The sequence below is a fragment of the Bos indicus x Bos taurus genome, chromosome 10 (assembly GCF_003369695.1).
Source record: "Bos indicus x Bos taurus breed Angus x Brahman F1 hybrid chromosome 10, Bos_hybrid_MaternalHap_v2.0, whole genome shotgun sequence".
NCBI classification, from domain to species: domain Eukaryota; kingdom Metazoa; phylum Chordata; class Mammalia; order Artiodactyla; family Bovidae; genus Bos; species Bos indicus x Bos taurus.
This window is the reverse complement of record NC_040085.1, coordinates 72,663,264-72,683,775: the sequence shown is the minus strand read 5'-3', so window position 1 is coordinate 72,683,775 and position 20,512 is coordinate 72,663,264. Positions and strand designations below refer to the sequence as shown.

Sequence of the window (20,512 nt, the reverse complement as noted above, 5' to 3'; positions counted from 1 at the left end):
CAACTAAGAAATAACCACTACAAAGGGCATTCCTCAAGCTTCTTTGTTTCCTGAAAAAGCAACTTGTCAGTTTGGCAATAGCAAGTATTCAGATCACTAGGAACTAACTATTGAAGAGTTATTCAAATCTTTTTGGTTATTCAAATATTTTTCACATAATAACATAACACTCAGAATGACAACTTGAAAGCTTGGTTATGAATACAAAACTTCCAAATATTTCAGTTTGAAAACCAGGATAATTATTATAGTTGCTATGGTTGCTTTATAATATGAGAACACAAAAGACAGTTTGGTATATTTTGGAATGTTTATAATTTATAGCAAAGCTATAGCTGGAGAATTCAGCTGTTGACTGAAATTCTTAATCATTTTATTAACCAATATTTCCTTTTTCTACTTGGCCTTTGACTTGGCTAAGCATATTTCTAACCAGGCGTGGCTTGTTGAATAGACAGTTAAAGTCACCATTTGGTAGCTTATCTACCAAAAGATAACCAATACTACTTTTCCTCCTAGCATCCCCCTGAAATTCTGGGTATTTTTCTTCTAAGGATTATAAACAAAATTATACTTTATTACTTTTCTTATTTTATGTTCATATCAGGGACTGAGGTTTTTTTTTTTTTTTTTTTGCAGCTGTGGTCTAAATTGTCACTGCTTATTCAGTTATACTTACCAGTTTAATCTTTTCTAGCCTGACACTTTTCACAAAGTACCATTCACAGCTAATGACTGAAAGAAGTGATGGAAAAAAAACGTCAAAGTATTAATCTGACTCTTTGTGACCCCATGGACTGTAGCCCTCCAGGTTCCTCTGTCCATGGAATTCTTCAGGCAAGAATACTGGAGTGGGTAGCCATTCCCTTCTCCAGGGGATCTTTCCGACCCAGAGATTTCTTGCATTACAGGTGGAATCTTTACTGTCTGAGCCACCAGGAAAGTCGGAAAGAAGTGATACATATCCTTAAAAGTTTCTATCTGAAGATTAGTAATTAGCTTTTGTACAAAGCCTCAACGGTCTAAATGGTTGTAATGCAAACACAGTTATAGAAAAGAAAGATGCAAAATCATAAGAAAAAAAAAGCAAGGTTGATATAAATTAAATATTATTCTGACCAATCTGTTTTGATTTTTAAAACTTAATGTGATCTTCTTACGGGATTATCTTAATTAAGGCAGGCAATATATTTCAAAGTATGTAATGAAATTACTAAAGAAAAAGACTTCTGAGTCATGAATTTCTTGGAAATCATGTGATGAAAGTTCATTGCCACATACTATAAAATCTTAATGATGTTAGAGTACTTCAGGTACAGGAGAAACTATTAAATTCCTTGATGGAAGATACTCAGTGGCACTTATATTTTCAACAAAAAAGCACTAGTGAAGGTCCTTCAGAATAAAACACATCTTCTGTAATAAGTCACAGCCTACCTCCATACAGGAGGTAGGCTATATACTTGCAAAATCAGTAATGCAAAAGCCTCTTGTCTTACCGGTTCCTCTGCACTGCCTGTTGCATCATGGGAATAACTGATGAGACCAGGGATGGGCTGCTCACCGTGTGCCATGATAACAGCAGGACTGGTGTAGAATGGATGCTTCTAATGCACAACACATAACAATGATGAATACAATGACAGGAAAACATGAAACTATACAAGCAAAATGACTGGAAAGGAAAAAATTGAAAACAAATGGAACACTGAAATGCCCAAAATTCGCAAATGTATAATGACAAAATCAGCTTAAGAATTAAGATGGTATACGCTTTTTTTAAGGTTGAAACTGATGGTACTTTTAACTCTTTTAATTAAGAGTAAAAGAAAGAGAACATATGATGATTTAATAATGTACCTATTTAATCAATCAGTTCCATAAAAACAAAACAAAATGAAATAAAACAAACCTCACACATAACTTAAATACTTACTACTCTAAGTAAGGACTTAATGGATCACTGAATGGATCTGGAGATGGAATGATCCAGTTTTCAGTGAAGGAACCATCTAATGGTAGTCTGAATGGACGCTTCAAAAGGATCCCTATGATTCTTTCCAATATAAATGTTGTCCAAAAATCCTCTCATGCTAAGCTCATAGCCCAAATTTCTGGACGAGCCATAAAAGTTTAGGAATTACTTCATAAACGATTAGATCACCAATCTTTACATTCTCGATCAATGAACAAACATTACTTCCAGAAGGGATATGCTACTCTCTGAAGATTTTAAAGTATACGAGGTGGGTTATATGATATATGGTTAACAATGTAAATCATGTTCTGTGACTCTGAGATGATGATGAAATTTACAGAAGTAATGTATGGTACTATTTACTGTACTAAGTACTGTATGGTACTATTTACTCCCAGAATTGCTTGAAGAGAACTTGCAATATTTTGATACTGCTTTAACAATATTTATTGCTTTATTAAATTAAAAATACAAATACCTTACATCCATTTCTTCTCCATATGACTGGTGTAAATTGTGTCCAACAGTTAAATAAATGGTAGTTAATTGATGAAAAGTCTTGTCTTTTAAAAAAAATATATTAATCTTTCTCAACTAATTCCTTGAACCATCTTAGGTCTTTTACCCTCTTTTGATGCTCCTTTAAGAATCTGTGAATATTTGATGTTCTGAATACATAAACATTATATATTTAATATGGTCACAAAACTGACATCTTCACAGAGTTCTTAAATGTCACATTGTTTATCATGGGAGCTACTACTTCAATAGGTAACAGCAGAATTTTTAATGCCTCAGAACTCAAAACAAAACTTAAATGTTTCAAGAACTCAACATAATAGAGGGAATACAGCTTAGAGTGTCATGAATATTCCAGTTCTTTTTAAAGGATGCCACAAAATTGTATTTAAGTTATGGAAGAATGGGATGGAAAGAGAGATGAAATCAATACATTTACCTATGGGTCCTTTAGATCTCTGGGTCTCTCTCAACAGGCTTACCTTGGCCGCAATGGCTGCTGCAGTTATATGTGATGAAGAACTATCTTCTGTTGAAGCAACACCACTATCTTTCTTCTCTTCTTCCTCTTCCTCACATTGAACCCCTTTGTCTTCTGTCTGTTTATGGGGGCTAGTTGTGGGAGGAGGGGAAAGAGGTGGTGGCGGGGAAGGTAAATCTTCAAGTTCATCATGAACTTCCTTTACTTTTACAATGGCATCACGTAAAAGGTCAATGGCATGAGGTAGGGCTGGTAGTATGAACTGAAAGCATTCCTGTATGCAAGAGGAAGGAAAAAAACGAAGATGAAGTATTTTTATAGGCATGTAAAATGGGAGCAATCAAATTTATTTGTGATTTTGGATTTACTTGTGATTTTCTCTCCATCTGTCTTAAGAATGAATCATATTTAATGCATTGTCTTTGCAATGTGAAATATGAAGTAAACTGGTAAATATTACAGTACTCTCCATAAGCTGAAGAACTCCACTATATAAACACACAGCAATTTTTTTTTTTTTTTAAAGTAAAACTTCTATACAACTTTGGGATTTAAAGATACATTATGAGAGAGCAGGTAATAGTTTTCACCTTTCTGGTAAAAGAAGGATACTAGAACTAACAAACTGACTGAATATTCAACTATTTTATTCAGAGAACTTAGGTTCTGATTACAATTGTAAAGTACAGATAGACAAAATTGTGCAATATGTAAAAGTAGATATAAGTTTGTGCAGCATAAAAGTCAAAACAGTCTCTCTCTCTTTTTTTTTTTTTTGAAGGGGGTGAAGGAAAGTACAGCATTTATTGTAGGGTGCTAATAAGTAAGGACAACAGGCAGCTAATGCCCAAAATATGTCCATTATCACCTATAATGTATCACCAAAAGAAAACAGGTGAGAACTTTAAAATCAGAAAGTAAGGCCAGATATATCTGGGGAGTATATTTGAGCAGAAGTCTTTCTCTTTCACATGTGAAGCAACTTACCTTAAAATTTAATATGTAAAGAAACATCGGTTACTGGAATACCTGGAAGGTAGCTACCTTTTACCCTCCTGGAAAAAACTGTATAATAAGGAATTTAACTCTAATCAAAGAGAAGTCTGGCCTTTATTCTCTGCTTTTAGGAGGTGATCTCTAGTTCCTTATTATATCATGCCTGATAAGAGTGTCTCTGCCTGGGGGCTTTAGCCACTGGACAGTCTAACAACATGGTTTATTATGAGGGCTTTGGGAAACATGGTATCAGTTTTACCTCTGGAAAGAACTGGGAATGGTTGACTAAAGGTCAACCACATGGGCAATAAGTGATCAAGTTCCAATAAAAACTCTGAACACCAAAGGTAAAAGCCAGTTAGCATAGGAAAAGGAGAGTGTGCACAGTTAGCAATGCTCTACGTGTGTTGTCTTATACTGGGCTTCCCCAGTGGCTCAGCAGTAAAGAATCCGCCTGCAATGCAGGAGAAACAGGTTTGATCCTAGGGTCGGAAAGATCTCCTGGAGAAGGAAATGACAACCCATTCCAGTATTCTTGACTGGGAAATTCCAGGGATAGAGGAGCCTGGTGGGCTACAGTCAATGGGGTCACAAAGAGTTGGACATGACTTAAAGACTAAACAGCAACAACAACTATCTTATGTTAACAGGAGGTGATGCTATCTATGACTCCATTAAAGAGAATGACCACAAGTTCCCTGACTGTTACCTCACTTAGACTTAGCCATATATACTCATTCCCTTGGCTGATTTCATCTTGTATTCTTTCCCTGTGATGTAACATACTCATGAGTATGACAGCTTTCAGTGAGTTCTGTGAGTCCTTTTAGTGAATTATTAAAAGTGAGGGTGATTTTAGAAATCCTCTCAATTGCAATTGATGACAGAAGTGAGGTTAGTCTTGTGGAGTGCTCCACAAGAAGTTAGCTGGCTAACTTTTGCAGCTGGTAAAAACTCCTTACAGTTGGTATTAAGAAGTGAGATTTGACAGAAACAGCCTGACTCACTGAAACTTGCGACCCAGGAAGAGGAAGGAAGAGAATGTGCGGGATAACGAATCTTTAGAGTCTCAAAGAATACAGGGTCACCCAAAGAATGGCATTGCAGCTGTACTGCAATTAGTTACTGGAAACAAAATTAGCAGTTAAATTTGGAAATGAAAGATCTAACTCCTAAGGAGTCACATCAACACACAAACAATAAATGGTATCTGTACTAGCTAAAACAAAAGTAATGGAGAATGTTGGGGTAGATCCTGAGGCTGGGTCAAGCTTGGCTTCTGGATGGTCTGACATGTAGCTGCTAGCCTCAGAAAAATTCCACGTAGCCGTGGAAAAATTCACGTTGAAGTAATAAATAGTAAATAAAGTTGGACTGATTCATAAGAAAATGGGGAAAGAGAAACAAGAGATTCAAGGGACTTGTCCTAGCAGGGTGGAAACACTTATATGGTTATTAAGATGTGTATGAATGAAGTGAATATTAATGGGGGCAAAACAGATGTCTTAAAGAAGCACTGTTGTGTTGAGTGGACAGATGGGAGATCTGCTGATCTCCTAACATTAAGAGATCCTAAGCAAATTTCTTTTTACACTAGTTTGGTGGAATTTAGAAAGATAGAAGGCAAAGAAACCTTACCTTGAATCACCTTAAGTGATGGCCCCATAATATAATCAATATGAGGTATGACAAAAGGGTCTGGATTCCTTGGCCCAAGCCAGGCCTTAGAATTCCAAGGCCACGTGCACACAAATGGCTAAACTCATTAGGAGACAGATAAGAGACTTTTCTGGGATTCCTTGACATGGGGGCTCCATGTAGTGTGATTCTAAAACCTGTTGAAATCCTAATGGGAGGTGGGAGGAGTGTAGTTAGAATGGGACGCTATGGGAATGCAGCAGTTGATGGGATTAAGGTAAACATTTAGGTAAGAATTACAATGTTTATGTGAACTTTATGAACTTTATGTGAATGGTGAATTTCTACCTGAATGTATTATGAGGATGTATGTTGTCTGGAGAATTTATCCCCTATCTCACACTGTAAAACAGGAGGCACGTAAATCCAGTCTTCTACTTGGACATGCTAAATGGGACCACACAGATTATTAATTTGCTGTACAAAAGCCTTGTGTGGCATGTAGACGAGGGCTTATAGCAAAAACCTGTGAGTGCCACTCAACAACTGCTGGAATTTTGGACCAAAAAATTTCCATTTGAGAGACAATTACTACTTGTTATTGGACTTTAACTGAGACCGTCCTTATGACTAAAGGACACACAATAACTCTGAAACCTGAAATATCTATAATGTCTTGGTAATTTCAGAGAAAAGCTCTAATGAGGAAGGAAGGCAATGCCCAGGAGAGTTCCATAATAAAATGGAAATGTTGCATATAGAATCATGCTACCAGGAGAATGCAAGGAGGTACTCACGAGCAGGCAGCCTCTTTTCACCTAGGGCTGACTTCGGAATCACCTGAGGAGCTGCTGGATCCTATGGCCACTTGGGCCATTTGGGCGGTGCCCTATAAACAGCTTTCTATTGATCAACAAAGAGCTGCTTGGTTTATGGATGGCAATTCCAAGGTGAAGGGACAGCATCCTGTTTGGAAGGCCGCCACTCTGATTGAAGAAGGTAAAAACAAATCAGCTCCATGGGCTGAACTGCTTGTTTGCCCCTATGTTTGGGTTTTTACTGACTCATGGGAAGTGTTCAAATGGCCTAGTCATATGGTCAGGCAGATGGGCAATGGAAAACTGGTCTATTAAAGGGATACCTGTATGGGGTATGGCTCTATGGAAATCACTCTGGGAATGTAATGGGTATATTAAAGTAGACTGTTAATGCCCATCAGAAGAACTCCCTTTCAGAATTGGAAGTTGACTGGTACTGGAGAGCAGATATCCTGGTATACTTTCTTGACACGGCCACCTGGGCCCATGAGATGAGTGGACACTAGGGGCCTATAGAAGGCAGAAACGGGCTGCATCTAGATATATTCCTCTTACACTATGAGGCACAAATGCCAATAAGAACTGTTTTGTCTGCTCTAAGGAGAGACAGACGGCAGAGGGCTATGCAGCGAATTCCCCAAGGGAAAAGTCCTACGTATACCTGGCAAGCTGGGCTGATGTTGTTAGTCCAACTAACTACAAATGGGTACAAGGCTACAAATGAGGTCTACTAGGTATAGACACTTACTCTGGATGAGCCTTGTTTATTCCAGAGTAGATACACATGCTCAACGGACTATAAAAGGACCAGAACAGAAGATATTGTGTCAGTGCCCATGGAGGCACACATCTTTAGACCAAGGAACACACTTTCCTCTTCAGAGCAATAATATGATAGAAAACTGAAACTTAAACACTTGTTGTCTAAAATGGGAGGAGATAAATGCATGAGCTTTTATTAGTGTATGATCATACTCAACGTTAGGGAGGTTAAGTGAGTGTTCTCTCCAGACAGATTCGTCTGCTTTTCTACTAAGAGGGGATGGAAAAGGATGTTTGTACAACTACACTATTCTCTTTACAATTGTTCTTTTTCTTTTTTTCCCACATCACCTGAACACTATTCTTTTCTATGTGATGCAGTGGTCTGAGGACCAGGGCTGTAACTGTGGGTGCCAGAGGCAGGGATGATTCTTAGGCTGAAACCGTAACTACACTTTTAAACTTTTATGTCAGAATTCCTAAGGGTTTGATGGTACAAACTATGTCTTACTCCATCTGGCCAAATTGGGCTTAAGAGTAAATGCAATTATATTGCCTGGGGTTTCAGACTCCCCACTAACTCTGTACTATGTAACCTTATCTTTAATAAATGGAATGGATTGAGAGGGAAGTACTTGTTGACCTAGTATTACTGATGGCCATCTGGACCAGCCCAGTGGCCAAATCAAGTGTCTCATTCAAGATGTTCAAAGGAAATGCTTGAATATAAATGGAGAGAAGGAGAAATGGTAGTTGAAGGTAAAGGAATGAGTTTAAAGGGGTTATGCAGCAGGGAAATCCAGTATTACTTTGGTGCCTCAAAAGCAGCTTAAAACAAGAGATGAAATTGTTTCTTGGCTCAGCTGTAGCAGATGCTAGAAAGGGAAAAGGCATAGATTGCTTTTGGAACCTGACAAGTCTGTAAACCTGAGGAGCATCGCTCTGGGATACATCTTGATCATATGATATGATGACGACTAGGTTAACTGTTACTGTGTGTATAGGACTTCAGTAATGTTTCAGTATCTTTTGACTCTTATTTTTCAGGTTATATTTACTACTATACTACGATATAATACAAGCATTGTTAGTAAGATTAAACTGCTGATATTGATGGCCACATGTACTAAGAATTTGAGTTAAAGCCTTCTCAATGGGTAATGACTGGCCTGAGCAAGAGAGCTAATTTCTATGGTAAACAGTTCTGTGCGAAATGTATCATAGGGTACAATAACAGAAGATCAGGTGGAAAATTAGTACATGAGTACAAAAATATGAAAATTTGTATAATGGCTTTAGAGGATGAATTACTCGTTTCTCTGATTTTAATCCTATCTCTCTCTGGCTCCTCCAAATCTTAGGTATATTCACACTACTACTGTTGTTGTGTCTATAATATAAATGCTATAGTAAATATAGATGCTCAGCCAGACAAATATTATTGTTTAGTTGTAAGAAAGCCTTGGCCAGAGGCCAGGGAGTAGTTTGTATAAAGAAAATTTAACTTTACCCAAAGAGAATCTGGCCTATGCCCTTAGTTACTGCGAAATGAAAGGAGTGCCTTTTTTCTGTCTGGAAACTTTTGCTACCAGGCAGTCTAACAGTGTGATTTATTATGGAGACTTTGGGAAGTGTGATATTTGGCTCTGGTAAGTGTTGGAGACTACAAGTATTAGCCCAGGCTCTGGGAAATGCAAGAGACTAAAGGTCAGCCATACGGGCAATATATGATGTACCTCAATAAAAACTACGGATGTTAAGGACTTAGAGCTTCCTTGATAAGCAATAAACCTTGTGTCGTTACATACTGATGCCCAGAGAGTAATGTGTTCATGACTCCACAGGGAGAAGATATTAGAAGCTCTTCTTCATTTGGTATTTCTTTATTCTGTCTTATGCACCTCTTTCCCCAGTTGATTTTAATCTGTATCCTTTCCATATAATAAACCATAACTATGAGTATACCAGAGAAGGCAATGGCAACCCACTCCAGTACTCTTGCCTGGAAAATCCCATGGATGGAGGAGCCTGGTAGGCTGCAGTCCATGGGGTCGCTAGGAGTCCAACATGACTGAGCGACTTCACTTTCACTTTTCACTTTCATGCATTGGAGAAGGAAATGGCAACCCACTCCAGTGTTCTTGCCTGGAGAATCCCAGGGACGGGGGTGCCTGATGGGCTGCCGTCTATGGGGTTGCACAGAGTCGGACACAACTGAAGCAACTTAGCAGCAGCAGCAGCAGCATGAGTATACCACCTTTCAATGAGTTCTCTGAATCTATCGAGTGAATTATTGAAACAGAGGGTGGTTTTGGGAATGCACTGAACTGCAACTGGTGTCAGAAGTGAGGTCTTGTGGAGGACTCCAACTTCTTGTATGGCTAACTCTCACAGCTGGCCAAAATTTCTCAAACAAACCATATAAATATGAAGACTGCTTACCTGAGATCCTTTCTTGCTACCTGGCAAGTTAATTATGAGAGTTTTCCCTCTGATTCCACATACAGGCCTGGAAGGAAAAAGAAACTGGATGAATACTAACTTAGCATGATGGTTGGTTTAAATACTTTCAACAACAAAGACCAATCATTGTTTTTATATGTGAACAACTTTTTTAGGAGTAAAACTGTTACAGCTAAATATTTACCAAGTATTATACAAATTGGGCACTCTCTCTGGCTGAGGTTTTTATAACAATGGTTAGTGTGGTGGATTAGAAAAATGCACTGAACATGATATCAGAATAAATTAGCCACTTTAAAGAAATAATGGCCATATTATCTTCTTTCTCTAACTTCAGCTTTTTCATATCTCTTACAGTTCTAAGAATTCAATGAGATAGCATACTAAAAATGACTAATATAGTAATGTCTATGTTCAAAGTCTAACACATAAGGCACTCTGGCATTGAGTGAGATGTTTAAACTCTTGCTTCTCAGGAAGTCTATAAGTTTTAAAGTAAGAATAGACTTTTAGACTCAGTGGGAGAAGAAGAGGGTGGGATGATTTGAGAGAATAGCACCGAAACATATACATTACCATACGTAAAATAGATAACCAGTGGAAGTTTGATGTATAACATAGGGCACCCAAAGCTGGTGCTCTGTGTCAACCTGGAGGGATAAGGTCGGGAGGGAGGTAGCAGAGGAGTTCAGGATGGAGAGGACACATATATACCTACGGCCGATTCATACTGATATATGTCAAAAACTATCACAATATTGTAAAGTAATTATCCTTCAATTAAAATCAGTAAATAAATTAAAAAAAAAAAGTGAGACAGGTCTCTCATAGATCAATAGTACTGGGGAGAATTTAGAGACCACAACTATTAACTGATAAATTGATAAACAAGTCAATTTAAAGTATAAAGGTCTTTCAGAGTTCACTGTAAATTTTCAGGTCACTTTAAAAGCAAGTGGTTAGATAATAAACATAAGCAGTTGAGAAGTATGAAAGCTGGAATAAAGAGTTGAAGGCCTAGATTTCAAATGAAAGTTCGAATCATGCTCTTCCAATAACTGGCTATGTGACTCTGATCTGGTAACATATAATTTCCATTATTTGAAAACAAAAAGACTAGATTCAATTAGTCTATTTCTAAAATTTTATAACTCAGATTCTAAGTCACATAAGAATATTTTTCTACAACTTTTAATTGAGTTTCTTATTTAACTTTTTGAAATAACCTAAAATTGTCTTGTGTTTTATTGTTTTTTCTTATCATACAAAGTGCTCATAGCTATTTAAAACTGTCCATACAGCTCTCCTTTTAATTGAGATATAACTGACAAATAACATTATGTTAATTTTAGGTGTACAACATGATGATTTGATATAAATATATATTATGGAATGATTAGTACAATAAATTTAGCTAATATCTGTCACCACACATTGTACAATTTTTCTCTTGTGATGAGAAATTTTATAATCTACTCTCAGAAAGTTTCAGCCAAACAATATTATTAACTATAATCAACATGCTGTATATTACACCCCCAGAATTTATAAGTAGAAGTTTGTGCCTTTTGACTCCTTTCACGCATTTAACCCACTCACCAACCCCTGCCTCTGGCAACCACCAATCTGTTTCTCTGTATCTGGTGGTTTAGTCGCTAAGTCGTGTCCAACTCTTGTGACCCCACTGACTGTAGCCTGCCAGGCTCCTTTGTCCATGGGATTCTCCAGGCAAGAATACTGGAGTGGACTGCCATTTCCTTCTCCAGGGGATCTTTCCAATCCAGGGATAGAACTGCAGTCTCGTGCATCGCAGGCAGATTCTTTACCGACTGAGCTACGACGGAAGCCCAATCAACTCTCTGTATCTATGAGTTGATTATTATTAGAATACATATACAAGTGAAATCATACAGTCTTTGTTTTTGACTGATCTATTTCACTTGGCACAATAGACTCAAGGTCCATTCATATTGTTACAAGTAGCAAGATTTCATTTTTTTTTATGACTGACTAATGTCCTATAGCATATATATACCTCATTTTCTTTCTCTATTCATCCATCAATGGACACTTAGGTTGCTTCCAGGTCCTGGCAATAATGCTGCAGTAAAGGTGGAAATGTAGATATTTTTTCGAGATAGTGATTCTACTTCCTTTGGATAAATATCCAAAAAGTGAATTGCTGGATCAAATGATAGTTCTATTTTTAATGTCTTTAGGAACTTCCATACTGTTTTTCCACAGTGGCTGCACATAATTACACTGCCACCAACAGTATATGAGGGTTCCCTTTTTTGCATATCCTCTCAAACACTTGTTATATTCTAATGGGTGTGAAGTGGTATCTCTTTGTGGTTTTGAGTTGCACTTCCCTAACTAGTGTGATGTGGAAAATTTTCTGATGTGCCTGTTGGCTATTTGTATACCTGCTTTGGAAGAGTGTCTATTCAGAACCTCTGCCCATTTTTAATTTTTTAAAAAAATTGTTGTTCTTTATAAATTTTGAGTATCAACCACTTATAGACACATGATGTGCAAGTACCTTCTGCTGTTTGGTAGGCTGTATTTTCATTTTGCTGATGGCTTCTTTTGCTGTGCAGAGCTTTTTAGTTTGATGTAGTCCCATGTGGTTAATTTCAGTTTTGCTTCCTTTGCTTAAGAATACATATCCAGAAAGATATTGCTAAAACTAATGTCAAAAGCATACTGCCCATGATTTTTTTCTGGAGTTTTACGGTTTCAAGTCTTACATTCAAGTCTTTAATCCATTTTTATTAATTTCTGTGTACAATGTAAGACAGGGTCTAGTTTCATTCTTTTGCATGTGCTATCTGGTTTTCCCAGTACTCCTTTCTCCATTTTATGTGCTTTGCTCCTTGGTTGCAAATTAATTGTCTATATATCTATGGGTTTACTTCTGAGCTCTCAAATTCTGGGCTCTTCTTCCAATATTATGCTGTTTTGATTGTTACAGATTTGTAGTATAATTTGAAATGAGGGAGTGTAATATCTTCAGTTTGATCATTTTTCTCAAGATTGCTTTGGCTATCCAAGGGTCTTCTGCTATTTTTTACAAATTATAGGATTTTTTTGGTTCTATTTCTATGAAAAATATCATTGTATTTTGATGGGGATTCCACTGAATCTACAGGTTGCTTTAGGTAATACGTACATTTTAACAATGCTAATTCTTGCAACTCATGAACATGGACTATCTTTCCATTTGTTTGTGTCTTATTCAGTTTCTTTCAACATGTCTTGTAGTTTTCACTTCCTTGGATTAAAATCTTCCTAGGTATTTTATTCTTTGTTGCAATTGTAAAATGAATTGTTTTCTTAATTTCTCATTATGCTAGTTCATTCTTAGTGTAGAGAAATGCAACAGATTTTTATATGTTTATTTTTATCCTACAAGTTTATTTCATTCATTTATTATTACTGAAACATCCAGGTTCAATGCATGATACAGGACGCCTGGGACTGGTGCACTGGGATGACCCAGAGGGATGGTACAGGGAGAGAGGTGGGAGGGGGGGTTCAGGATGGGGAACATGTGTACACCCGTGGCGGATTCATGTTGACGTATGGCAAAACCAATACAATATTGTAAAGTAATTAGCCTCTAATAAAAATAAAGTTATAATAAAAAATAAAAATATTATTTTTAATAGCTTTTCTATGGAATCTTTAGGGTTTTCTATATATAAAATCATGTCATCCACAAATACTGACAATTTCACTTCTTCCTTTCCAATCTGGACTTTTATTTCTTTTTCTTACTTAATTGCTCTAGCTAGAATTTCACCACCATGTTGAGTAAGAGTGGCAAGAATGGGTATCCTTGTCTTGGTCTCAATCTGAGAAGAAAATCTTTCAGTTTTTCACTACTGAGTATGTTAGCTGTGGGTCTATCATATACAGCCTTTATCATACTGATGTATGCTCCTTCCAGCTCATTGTATTTTACTTTAATGATAAATAGGTGATGACTCTTGTCAAATCCTTTTTTCTTGCATCTATTGATAAAATGATCATGATTTTTATCCTTCATTTTTGTTAAAGTGTTGTATTTATGTTGATTGATTTGTGTATATTAAACTATCTTTATATCCCTGGAGTAAATCCTATTTGACCGTGGTGTATGATCCTTTTAACATATTGTTATATTCATTTGCTAATGTTTTGTCTAGATGTTTTGCATCTAAGTTCATTAGACATACTGGCCTGTAATTTTCTTTTTGTTGTCCTTGTCTGATTTTGGTATTAGAGTAATGTTGGCTCATAAAAAGAGTTATGAAGTGCTCCCTTTTCTTCTAGTGTTGGGAAGAGTTTGAGAAGAACTGGTACTAGTTCTTTAAATGTTTGATAGGGACTTCCTTGGCCGTCCAGTGGTTAAGACTTCGCCTTCCAATGCAGGGGGCGAGGGTTCAATCCCTGGCAGGGAGTTAAGATTCTACATGCCTCGGGGCCCCCCAAAAAATAAAAACTAAAACATAAATGTTTGATAGAATTCACCAATTAAGTTGTTTTGTACTGGATGCTGTTTCTTAGGAGGTTTTTGATTACTGTTTCCATCTCCCTACTAGTGAGTGATCTATTCATTTGCATGGATTCAGTCCTGAAAAAATGTATGATTCTAAGAATCGATCCATTTCTTATAAGTTGCCTAATTTTTTGATCTATAACTGTTCAGTCTTCTCTTACAATCCTTTATATTTCTGTGCTATTATTTGCAATTTCTCCTTATTTCTGGTTTTATAAGCCAGTCTAGCTAAAGGTTTGCCAATTTCGTTTTATCTTCCAAGAACTATTTCTTAGTTTCATTAACTTTTTCTATCGCCTAAAATTTTTAGTCTCTGCTGCATTTATTTCTGCTCTGATTTTTATTTTCTCCCTTATATTGATGTTAGACTTTCTCCCCCGACCCCACCCAGTTCCTTTAGGTATAAGGTTTGACTTTTGATTTGAGATATTTCTTATTTCTTGAAGGAGGGCTTATTGCTAAAAACCTCCTTCTAAGTATGGCTTTTGCTATATCCCATAGATGTTTATATGTTGTATTTTCATTTTTATTTGTGGTCAGATATTTTTTGATTTCTGCTTTTGATATTTTCATCGACTCACAGCTGTTCAGTAGCATGTTGTTTAGTCTCCATGTATTTGTGATTTTTCCAGTTTTCTTCTTGTATCAATAGTTGATCATGGCATAGTGGTGAAAAATATGCCTCATATGATTTCAATATTTAAATTTATTGAGACTTGCTTTGTGTTTCAACATATGGTATATTCTTTTTTTTTTTTAATTTTATTTTATTTTTAAACTTTACATAATTGTATTAGTTTTGCCAAATATCAAAATGAATCCACCACAGGTATACATGTGTTCCCCATCCTGAACCCTCCTCCCTCCTCCCTCCCCATACCATCCCTCTGGGTCGTCCCAGTGCACTAGCCCCAAGCATCCAGTATCGTGCATTGAACCTGGACTGGCATCTCGTTTCATACATGATATTTTACATGTTTTAATGCCATTCTCCCAAATCTTCCTACCCTCTCCCTCTCCCACAGAGTCCATAAGACTGTTCTACAGTCCATGTGCCTTAAAGATGAATATCAATTTTCATTTATTCCTTTATGATTTGGGTGACTTATTTCTTTTTCTTGTCTAATTGCTCTGGCTGGGACTTCCATGACTATGTTGGATACAAGTGGTAATGGTGCCTGTCTGTGTTTTGTCCCTGATCTTAGAGGAAAAGTTTTCAGTTTTTCACCATTGAGTATGTTACCTGTGGTCTTGTCATGCTGACTGATTTGTGGATGATAGCAATTTCTCCATATCTTCAGGATTGTCCAGTTTATTGTGTTTAATTGTACATAGTAGTCTCATGATTCTTTGTATTTGTGTAGTATCAATTAAAACATCTCCTCTTTCATTTAAAATTTTATTTATTTAAATTCTCTTTTTCTTAATGAGTCTAGCTAAAGGTTTATCCATCTTGTTTATCTTTTCAAAGATAAACCCAAGCTTCCTTTTAAGAGGGAAGCTCAGAGTGCTCAATCCCTACTTTAAGAAAGTAGAAAGAGCTTAAAGAAACAACCACTTCAAAGAATTTAAAAAAAAAATCAAAACTACAATGAGATATCACCTTAATAGTGGTCAGAATGGCCATCATCAAAAAATCTACAAACAATAAATGCTGGAGAGGGTGTGGAGAAAAGTGAGTCCTCCTGCACTGGTGGGAATGTAAGTTGATACAGCCTCTATGAAAGACAACATGGAGATTCCTTAAAAAACTAGGCATAAAACTACCATATGACCCAACAATCCCACTACTGGGCATATACCCTGAGGAAATCATAACTGAAAAAGACACATGTATCCCAATGTTCACTGCAGCATTATTTACAATAGCTCGGACATGGAAGCAACCTACATGTACATCGACAGATGAATGGATAAAGAAGCTGTGGTACATATGTACAATGGAATATTACTCAGCCATCAGAAGGAATGCATTTGAATCAGTTCTAATAGGGTGGATGAACCCAGAGCCTATTAAATAGAGTGAAGTAAGAAAGAGAAAAATAAATACCATATGGTAAGGCATATATATGGAATACAGAAAGATGGTACTGATGAATCTATCTGCAGGGCAGCAATGGAGATGCAGACATAGAGAACAGACTTGTGGACATGGTGTGGGGTAGGGGGAGAAGAGGGTGGAACGAATGGATAGAGTACTATGGAAACATATACACTACTATACGTAAAACAGATAGCCGGTGGGAATTTGCTGTACTACTAAGGGAACTCAAGCTGGGGCTCTGTGACAACCTAGAGGGATAGGATGAGGTGGGTGGAGGTTCAAGAGCGAGGGTACATACCTATACTTATGGCTGATTCATGTTGATGTATGGCAGAAACTAACAAACTATAGTAAAGCAATTATCCCTCAATTAAAAAAAAAAAAGAACTAAGCCTGTAGTGGAAAGAAGGTGATAACAAAGACCAGAGTGCAAAAGAAAAATGAAATGGAGACTTAGAAGATAATAAAAAAAACCAGCAAAATGAAGACCTGGTTCTTTCCATTGGTTGTTTAGTAGCATGTTGTTGAATCTCTATATATTTGTGAATTTCCGATTTTCTTCTTATAATTGATTTTAGTTTCACACTATTGTGCTCAGCAAAGATGCTTGATAGGATTTTAATCTTAAATTTCAAGATTTGTATTGTGGCTTAAGACATGATTTATTCTGGAGAATGTTCTATGTGCACTTAAGAAGAATGTGTATTCTGTTGATCTAGAGGGTCATTTAAGTCTAATGTTTCTTTACTGATTTTCTGTCTGGATGATCTCTCCAGCGATCAAAGTGGAGTACTGAAATCTCCAATTATTCTTTTGCTGTCTGTGTCTCCCTTAAGGTCTGTTAATACTGCTTTATATACTTTATATATATAGGTTCTCCTAAGTTAGGTGCCTAAATATTTACAAATGTTATTTCCTCTTGTTGGATTGACCCCTTTATTACTATACAGTGATCTGTCTCCTACTATAGTCTTTTGCTTGAAGTTTATTTTGCCTGATACAATTATAGCTATCTCATCTTTCTTTTGTTTTTCACTTGCATGGAATATCTTTTTCCATCCTTTATTTTCAGTATCCTTATGTGAGAAGTTGGTCAGGCAGCATACAGTGAGGTGTTTTTTGTTTTTTGTTTTTCAATTAATTCAGCTATTTTATGTTTTGATTGGAGAATTTATTTACATTTAAAGTAACTATTGATAAGTATGGACTTACTGCCATTTTTAAAATTGTTTTCTTGCTGTTTCATAATTCCACTGTTACCTTCTTTTACTCCCTCTTTGGGATTTAATGTTTTTTTGATAGTAGTATGCTTAGATTCTTTTTGTGTATCTTTTGCATTATTTACCATCAGATCAGATCAGATCAGTCGCTCAGTCGTGTCTGACTCTTTGCGACCCCATGAATCGCAGCACGCCAAGCCTCCCTGTCCATCACCAACTCCCGGAGTTCACTCAGACTCATGTCCATTGAGTCAGTGATGCCATCCAGCCATCTCATCCTCTGTCGTCCCCTTCTCCTCCTGCCCCCAATCCCTCCCAGCATCAGAGTCTTTTCCAATGAGTCAACTCTTCGCGTGAGGTGGCCCAAGTACTGGAGTTTCAGCTTCAGCATCATTCCTTCCAAAGAAATCCCAGGGCTGATCTCCTTCAGAATGGACTGGTTGGATCTCCTTGCAGTCCAAGGGACTCTCAAGAGTCTTCTCCAACACCACAGTTCAAAAGCATCAATTCTTCAGCGCTCAGCCTTCTTCACAGTCCAACTCTCACATCCATACGTGATCACAGGAAAAACCATAGTCTTGACTAGACGAACCTTTGTTGGCAAAGTAATGACTCTGCTTTTGAACATGCTATCTAGGTTGGTCATAACTTTCCTTTTTTTGCTATATGGTTACCATTAGGCTCATGTAAAATATCTTTTATTTGTAAGTCTATTTTAAGCTGATAACAACTTAAGTTCAAACACATTCCAAAGCTCTACATTCTGACTCCACTATGTTTACTGTTTCTGATGTTGCAATTTGTATCTTTTTAATTGGCATATTTACTAATTAATTACTGTACTTACAGGTATTTTTACTACTTTAACCCTTCACACTAGATTTATAAGTGGTTAATCCACCACCTTTACTACATTAGATTATTCTAAATTTAACTATTTACCTTTACCAGTAGGTTTACAATTTCATATACTTTCCTGTTAGCATGCTTTCATTTCAGGTTAAAGAAGTGCCCTTAAGCTTTCTTGTAAGGCCAGTCTAGTGGTGTTCAACTCCTTCAGCTTTTGCGTGACTGGAAAATTCTTCATCTTTCCTTTATAACCCTGAAGGACAACTCTCTTGTGTAAGTATTCTCTGTAAACAGTTTTTTTCTGTTCAGAACTTTAAATGCATCATTTCACTCCTTTTAAGCCTGCAAAGTTTCTGCTAAAAAATCTGTGTGTGCACGTTAAGTCTCTTCAGTAGTATCCGACTCTTTGCAACCCCATGGACTGTAGTCCTCCAGGCTCCTTTGTCCATGAGATTCTCCAGGCAAGAATACTGGAGTGGGTTGCCATGCCCTCCTCCAGGGGATCTTCCTGACCCAGGGACTGAACCCATGTTTCCTACAATGTGAACCAACCCATTGTGGTTCCTGCAATGCAGGAGGATTCCTTGCCACTGAGCCACCAGGGAAGCCCACTAAAAAATCTACTGTTGGTCTTACAGAAATTCCCTTATATATAAAAAGGTGTTTTTTTGTGCTTTTCAGATTCCCTTCTTGTTTTTAATAATTTTTGACAATGTAATTAATGTGTTTTTTGTGGGTGAGTGTCTTTGGATTCATCTTTACTGGAATTCTCTGGATGTCCTGGATCTGGATGTCTGTTTCCCTGGTTTGGGACATTTTCAGCCATTAATTATTTCTTCAGATAGGTTTCTGTTCTTTCCTTTTTTCTCTCTCTGGAATTCTTATAATATGAATAATATTCTGCTTGATGTTGTCCTGTAAGTCCCTTAAGCTAGCTGTACTCTTTTTCTTTCTGTTCCTCTTTTGGATGGGTTCCTTTGCCCTATCTTCAAGGGTTCCATTGCCTTATCCCTCATCCTTTCTTCTACTGCTGTTGACCGTTTCTAATGAAATTTTCAATTTAGTTACTGTATTCTACTTTCTTATATTCTGTTGAAGTCTCACTTTGGACATGCATTGTTCTCCTGACCTTGGTAAGCACCTTTATGACCATTACTGTGAACATTTTTTTCCAGACAAACCACTTATCACTGTTTCATTAACGTTTCTTTTTCTTTCTTTTCTTTTTTTTTTAAGTTTTGCCTTTTAGGTATAAAGAGTTTGATTTATACATGCCTCTGGGATCTTTTTTATTTTACAAAGTAAGTTCACTCTATCAGCATTCACGTCATTTCTTTTTCTAAGTATGCTGCTGCTACTGCTGCTAAGTTGCTTTAGTTGTGTCCGAATCTGTGTGACCCCAGAGACGGCAGCCCACCAGGCTCCCCCGTCCTTGGGATTCTCCAGGCAAGAACACTGGAGTGGGTTGCCATTTCCTTCTCCAATGCATGAAAGTGAAAAGTGAAAGTGAAGTCGCTCAGTTGTGTCCGACTCTTAGCGACCCCATGGACTGCAGCCCACCAGGCTCTTCTGTCCATGGGATTTTCCAGGCAAGAGTACTGGAGTGGGGTGCCATTGCCTTCTCTGATTTCTAAGTATAGAAGTCATAAATTTATCCTTATGAAGAATCATGTTGGATCTATATACATTTCTAATTTATCAACTATTGCAAAAATTGGAAAATATTTTCCAAGAATATAACTATTTTCTAAGGATGTTTCCAAGAATGCTCCAAGTTTTAACTCCCTCCACCACAAGGTTAGTGACAAATTAAAATGCAGTCAATACATTTAATTCCAATATTTTGGTCATCAAGCCCAGGCCTGTTATGCCTTCAATAATACTTCATCTTCTCTAGATTGATACCCAAATAGCAGTGTTAACAAAGCTAAGGATGTAAACTTCTATCTGTACTGTATGTACATAATAGTTATAATACTCAGACCACTACTTCTGTGTATGTATTATGTATATATGTCTGATATAATTAAAAGACTAAGTATACAGCCATGAGAAACTGTTTTTTCTCCTCAATCCATTTGGCTCTTTGGCATTTTATTTTGTCCCCCTCAAAATTAGATTACACTTAACAAAAGTCCTTTGTTTCCTTCTCTTTGAATGTTTAAAAATTAGTTTTTTCATCTCTGGAATATCCAGAGTTA

The 20,512-nt window shown here is 36.9% G+C and overlaps 1 protein-coding gene across 10 annotated transcripts in view; it reads right to left on the bottom strand.

The window, feature by feature from the left end:
* Positions 1–20,512, bottom strand: part of GPHN (gephyrin) — a 538,290-nt gene that overhangs the window by 222,244 nt on the left and 295,534 nt on the right. For 6 of the 10 annotated variants that reach the window (XM_027552200.1, XM_027552202.1, XM_027552204.1 and 3 more), the window contains 3 exons: positions 9,635–9,701; positions 2,980–3,252; positions 1,500–1,607 (listed from right to left, as the gene is read on the bottom strand). In XM_027552200.1, coding sequence (XP_027408001.1) covers positions 1,500–1,607; positions 2,980–3,252; positions 9,635–9,701 — 448 coding nt within the window. The remainder of the gene's footprint in view (positions 1–1,499; positions 1,608–2,979; positions 3,253–9,634; positions 9,702–20,512) is intronic. The other 4 variants (XM_027552205.1, XM_027552209.1, XM_027552208.1 and 1 more) reach the window with 1 other exon arrangement.